This window comes from Volvox carteri (assembly GCF_000143455.1).
Source record: "Volvox carteri f. nagariensis unplaced genomic scaffold VOLCAscaffold_24, whole genome shotgun sequence".
Lineage (NCBI taxonomy): Eukaryota > Viridiplantae > Chlorophyta > Chlorophyceae > Chlamydomonadales > Volvocaceae > Volvox > Volvox carteri.
This window is the reverse complement of record NW_003307567.1, coordinates 592,222-598,495: the sequence shown is the minus strand read 5'-3', so window position 1 is coordinate 598,495 and position 6,274 is coordinate 592,222. Positions and strand designations below refer to the sequence as shown.

Sequence of the window (6,274 nt, the reverse complement as noted above, 5' to 3'; positions counted from 1 at the left end):
CCCTTCCATGTGCGCGTCGGTATATTTTTCGCGGGTGACTTTCGCGAGTGCTTGAATGGAGTCGTGGCTTTGGTGTTTTGCGCGTCAGGGTCCATGTTTATATTCTTGTAACCGCCTGCCTGTTGCCGCTATGCGCGTTAGCATAATCCGTTTTCGTGGGATTACATGTTTCCGCGTCCACAGTCTCAGCGAAGGGAATCCTCCGCTTCCCGTGGGTTGCGTCAGGACGGGCACTTCCTCTAGGCACAGCGCTTTGCTGCAAAATTTTCCACGTCCCTACACACTCCCTCAGCCGACTGTCACGCGGGGTTCTTTCCGTCTGGCAGCGCATCGTTTGGTCAAATGCGTGGTGCGGGAGTGCCAGCGAGTCTGAGGAACAGCTCCTACTGCGGCGGTATCAACAGAAAGCCCGTACAGGTATATGTTCAAAATAGAGTCTCTGCTACATAATCCAGGCCTGCGATCCAGCGACGCCCAAGTTATGCAGCGAACAAAGGATTTCGTTTGAAGCGCGGACAACCCGCCCCGACTACCGCACTGGACTACAGCACTGACTAGGAATGCTCAAGCGCCTATAAAATCCAGGCTGTGTCTAGGCCTCACAAAAAAATCCGGAGGGAGAGACAGGATCCCCTACGGTTAAGTTAAGGAGTTAGGTCCCACTGTCCCAACCGACATGCAGTTTGAGGAAAGAAATAGCAAGCACCTTGTCTGGTGCGACCTGCGCACCGCTTCGACCCTTTCAGAGAATCATTTTGTGGACAGTGCCAGGCACACAAGCACCACAGTCGCCACACGAAGAATATGATATGACGGAACAGCACACTCCGTGCAGCACAGGATGCACGGACGTAGAGCGAAATGTACTCTTCGCAGCTCTCAAGCTATCCACTCGCCCAACCTCCCGCCAGCCTGCCACCCTTGCATCGCTAAGCCCGAAGTCCGACATGCGCCCTGCCGAGTCAGGTTTAAAATTAATCTATTCGTAATCAGGAGGTCCACGTCGGGGTATTCATTCGACACATTTGAGGGGAAAAAAGATAACAAGGAGGGGAAAGAAGAAAGAGAATAGGAAAGAAGAAACCTGAAATGCGCTGCTCTTCCTGGGAGTCTTGCCACCGCCGTTTCTTCTACCCCTGCAAGAAGTTGTCCAGGTCGCTGGTGATGGCGCTCAGACGCGCTTCAGTCGTGACTCTGAGGCCCCCGCTCGACCACAGCGTGATGAGCAACTTGGCGTCAAAGGCGGTGGTGTGCGCGTTGGGGTTGCAAAACACCTGGTGTTGGTGGCGGTGGCGGTGGGGAGTTGTGGTGGTAGCGGGCGGCATGTGGCGCCAACGGGGGTGGTGGTGGAAATTGAGAGGTGGGAGGAGGGGCCGAATACGGTGGTTAGAAAACAGGAGGGGTTAGACTAGATGCCGTTAGGATTCTGCACGGCAACGGTACTACGGCAGTACGATACTACTTCACCTTCCGCACATGGTGTGGTACGGTCAAAAACGAAAGAGGACAACGCACGCACGCCAGAGCATAAATCCTCACAAGTTCGCACCTCCATGCCCACTTCTTGATCCGCATGGCGCCACTCCATCATGTCCCAGCGCTTGGGCCGCTGCGCCTTTTGCTTCTCGGCAAAAATCTGAAAAAGCTTTTGGAAGGTCCCCTGTCGGTTTTGCGGCCGGATATATTTTTTGCGGAATGCTTGCGGTCAGATTGAATCGGGTTGGGTAAGGGAGAAGGTACTAAGGGGTTTTGCGTTGCGGATCACCTGTCCGTACGACCGCAGCGTCCTCTAAACGACCGTGGTCGTACGGACGCGTGATCCCGAACGCAGAACCCTTATTCGGAAACCTTTTACGTACTCAGAAATCGATGAAATTAAAAATTTGTGCCTCATCTTGTAGATCGACCAAAGTGCTGTGCGCACCATCATAGTCGCGTCGGTAAAGTTCCGCCCCGCGGAAAGTGGGTGCCGATGTTTCCCAGACGCCATGCGATAGGCAAAATTTTTTGAAGGTTGGACATCAATATGCGACTTGCCTGCAGCTCTTGTGCCTGCTCTACAGTAAACGGCACCGACATCGTCGCCTCGCCAGCATGAAGGAGCAGAGGCCGAGTTGCCACAGGTCCTCCTGTCATGAGACGGTCAATTTTTGAGGTTTCATATGGCAGGCATGCTGGGTATTCGCTTGCCAGTTATCGTAACGCAGTTCCTTTCCAGAGAACTGATGCCCAATGTTTCAAGTGGATAATGAACCTCGCGGCCCCAAAAGAACTAGTAGACTTACCAACTGCAGCTGCACGCATTTTACCTCCGGACCTTGGTGCTCTCCGATGCTTACTCGCCAGGCAGCGGTATGGTTGAAGTTGCAGCATTATGCTCAAGGCCAAACAACGGATCGAGTTGTACAAAAAGAGGCCTCCGTGTGGACTAAGTCGTTTGGTTTGTCAATCGACTCGACGATACCCGTGGAGCACTTTAGGAAGGACGGAGATTTTGCTCGGCCATCGCAATTTTTTGCCGTACTGTTTTTGAGAGGGTTGCTATCTTCATGTCCCACCTTCAAACCATACTACAAGTAATGTCCTAAACTGCATGTCCGCCTGGGGTCATGTCGCGTTGAGGTAGCGGCAAGCAGTTGGCTCTGGAATAACAAGCACGAACAAACGACTACTTGAAGTGCTGCCACAAGTCTAGGCACGCGCGCACAAGCACAACTTTCACAGCTGCCGATTCATCCCGCCAAAATTCAGCCAAACATCACAAGCCAACCACAGCGCCTCCTGAACTGTCAACCTTTCCTTTCCTCACTGCATTTCGCAACCAGCCAGCTCGCTCTCAACCTACTCAGCTATCCCACTCCAGTCCACCCTAAGTTCGTCAGTCCCGCTCCCCTCTCATTCCGTCTCGCTCATCCGCTCCCCCATTTCTTCCATCTCGCCCCACCCTCCTGCTGCACTACCCAGCCCACACCGGGCAATTCCCGCCCAAAGCACAGCCCCTCCCCCTCTCTTCCCTAATAAACCCCCGCCCTGCGCTGCGACCCGGAGGCCGCTATTGAATCAAGCGGTTGACTGCCGTACGGTTGACCGCCATACCCCAACATCATCGCGCCACCTTGCCCTCCGTCGCCTATCTCAGCCCCCAGCCCCAGCGCCGCAGCCGCGGCCGCATCCTCCCCCGCTGCCCCCGCTGTCGCAAACCCCCCGTCCGCCCCCTCCGCGTCTTCCTCCTCCTCGTCCTCACTGCTGCTGCTGCCCCGGGTTCCAGGCCGGCCGTTTGGCATCTGGGTGGATGTTGGCGCGGTGTGGGGTCCCAAGTACCTGCAGTTGGCAGCACCACCATGACGTGACGCTGGAGGTGATGAGGATGATAATGATGTGGGCGACCATGAAGCACGAAGAGATGAAGACATCAATGAATGAGGGGCCAGACAGCCGTCTCAGTGAATGCGAGTGAGGGTGAGCTCCGCTGCTCAGCTTCTTCACCCTCACCCTCACCCTCACCCTCACCCTCACCCTCACCCTCACCCTCACCCTCACCCTCACCCTCACCCTCACCCACCCCAACAAAAAGTACAAAAGATTTTCTTGACGCAGTCGTAAGTTGAAGCAGTTGTAAGTTGAAGCAGTTGACGGTAACGATGGCGATATGGCTGAGCCGCAAATTTGCCGCCTACTACCCATCCATCCCCCAATGCCGATTACACTCCCCATATGCACATGCGCACACAAAAATCCTAGTACGACCCGTACCTGTGTCGTACCCACGGCGGCCACAAGACGTAGAACACCGCCCCGCTGTCCTCGTCCACCAGCCCCCACCGCGTGGCGTCCTTGGTGAGCTGGAAGGTGGACATTACGTGGTTCCTCTTGGCCAGCGTGTTCATGTAGGCACTCAGGTCGCCCTCCTGTACGGCAGATGGCTGGTGGAAGGAAGCCACCACACTGCCGTTGCGGTCCTCGAATACCTGCGCGCGCGGGGGGGGTTGCAGTGAGGGGGGTTGGGGAGGGGTAACGGCGGGTGGAGGGGGGGGGGGAAAAAGAGGGGGAGGCCAGGGGAGGGTGAGGGCGAGGGGAAGGGCGAGGGGGATGGAGGAGATGAAGGGGGGTAAGGGTGGACTGGATATGGGGGTTAATGGCTGCACTCCACGTCCCACCGTACCCCACCACACGGGGGAAGGTCCCACTTGTCGCATCAAAACCCTAAAACCCTGAAATTCCTCGTGTAACGCACACACGTAACGCAACGTACGTAACGCAACGTACGTAACGCAACGTCCCCGCAGCTCCAGACCCACCCACCTTTTTACATCTATATACACACACACACACCGCGTACCTGCATGAAGCTGTTCGGCCAGTCGTCGCTGAGCTGCTTGCACAGCCGCATCATGCACTCGTCCAGTCGGCCCTTGAGCACCTTGGCGGCTTGTACGCGGCCCGAGGGGTAGAAGGGGCCGGCGACCACCCTGGAGTGGACCAGGACGGCGGGCAGGGGGCCCGAGGGGTGAGTGAGACCGCGGACTGGACTCTTAGCAACGGGAGCGCGAGGATGGAAAAGGGGAGAGAGGGGAAGAACGAAGATAATGGGCGGCAAGAGGGCTGCTTGCACCTGCATCCGTGCGCACGATGGCAACAATAGACCGGAAGCAGCAGTAGCAGGTCAGCAGCAGCAGTAGCAACAGCAACAACACGCCTGGACCGGAAAGGAGGGCGGGAAGAGGAGATAAATTGGCAGGCGCAGGGGGGTATGCGTGTGTGTGTGAGAATGTGTGTGTTACATATCTTGCCGGGCCTACGACGCTGCCCAGCTGCCCCAACGAACAAGCTCGCACTGCTATCCGGTTGCTGCACCGAAAAGACGGCCACCCTCGCCTACCCACATAGGCCGGGGCCGGCAAAACCCGTGTCCCGAACCCACTTCACTCCCCTCCCCTCAAAACACCAGCAGCAGCAGCAGCAGCTACGCTTATTCCCGTCGCCGTTCCCATGTTGGCCCGCAGCTCCCAAGAGGGCTCCCCACCAAGACGCCTCCCCACCCCGTCACTTACACCCCCCCCCAAACCCCTCACTGTGATGTGCCTAATTCCACCAGGACTGTGTGCCCACATTGTGAAAGAAAGTGCTCCTCCACCGCCATACCGCACTACGGGACAGGGTGATCGGGCCCCACCTCCTCCCGCGTCCGCGCTGGGGAAAGAGTCAGTTAAAAGGGGGGCCTGCTGTCGTAAACACGGACCTGCCCCTCTTCTTCCCTCCCCACCATCTTCCCCCCAGTTCCCCGTCCTCGCCAGACACAGTCGTACACTCACTTTGACCTTGCCAGGTCTGTGTCCGCGTGCATGGAGGCCGAGTACGAATCCACCGGGTCGGTGGTGTACGAAAACTCGGAGAAGGCGGGGGCGCCGTGTACGGCGGAGGGGGGGGCACGAACCACGAACTCTTGTGGGCCGGTCTGCATGGGGAAGGGGCCGGGGGGGAAAAGAGGAATGGGGAGAACGGGAAGGGGAAAGGGATCGGATGGGATGGGAAATCATTCGATGATACATAATAATGTTTCATATTTGATGATAATAAATAAATAACCTACACCACATGTTGTTAAATAATACATCATATATGAGAATAATGGTAATGCTGACGATGGATCAAAGGATCAACGGATGAACCGCACCAGCGCCCGTGGCAACAAACTGGGGTGTACGAGCCGGAAATGAAGGTGGGGAGGGGGGGGCCGGCGGCGGGAGGGGTAAGGGGGTAAGGTTGAGCCCCCCACGTACCTGCGCCAGCTTGTGCCTTAGACGATCGTACTTTCCAGTCAGCTTTACTCTGTCGTACTCGGATGGCAGGTACTCGAATTGCGTGAACATCTGCGCACGCGATGGGGGGAGAATTCGAGGCCACAGCGGATGGGTCGTACGATCTCTGTCGTACTTGCTGAGCTTGCTCCGAAGTGTCCGAACGCTGTCGGAACTTCCTAAATCCAAAAACCCGACTCCACACTGCTTTCCCCAGCTCCTCCCACCCCCCAGAACCCCCGTTCAATCCCCCCCACCCTCCCCCCACAACCCAACTCCACTTTAAATACACACACGCACATATGCACATACACACACGCACGCACACTCACTCCGGCCAGGGGGTTGATTCGAGCCACCTGCTTCTGGCCCACACTGAGGGGCATACCCAGCGGGCCACCCTCCAGACCGTACGACAACTGAGGTTTATGACTGGGTGCAGTAAATGTACGGTCGCGATGTGCTAATTGGACGAG

At 56.8% G+C, this 6,274-nt stretch overlaps 1 protein-coding gene across 1 annotated transcript in view; it reads right to left on the bottom strand.

Moving 5' to 3' along the window:
* Window positions 1–413: 413 nt before the first annotated feature.
* VOLCADRAFT_120968 (uncharacterized protein) overlaps window positions 414–6,274 on the bottom strand; it is a 16,744-nt gene continuing 10,883 nt past the window's right edge. The window contains exons 9-17 of the mRNA XM_002951463.1: window positions 6,131–6,230; window positions 5,781–5,870; window positions 5,313–5,455; window positions 4,340–4,469; window positions 3,754–3,968; window positions 3,116–3,321; window positions 2,286–2,338; window positions 1,550–1,660; window positions 414–1,274 (exon numbers count right to left, since the gene is read on the bottom strand). Of these exons, the coding sequence (XP_002951509.1) occupies window positions 1,131–1,274; window positions 1,550–1,660; window positions 2,286–2,338; window positions 3,116–3,321; window positions 3,754–3,968; window positions 4,340–4,469; window positions 5,313–5,455; window positions 5,781–5,870; window positions 6,131–6,230 (1,192 nt within the window). The 3' untranslated portion in view covers window positions 414–1,130. The remainder of the gene's footprint in view (window positions 1,275–1,549; window positions 1,661–2,285; window positions 2,339–3,115; window positions 3,322–3,753; window positions 3,969–4,339; window positions 4,470–5,312; window positions 5,456–5,780; window positions 5,871–6,130; window positions 6,231–6,274) is intronic.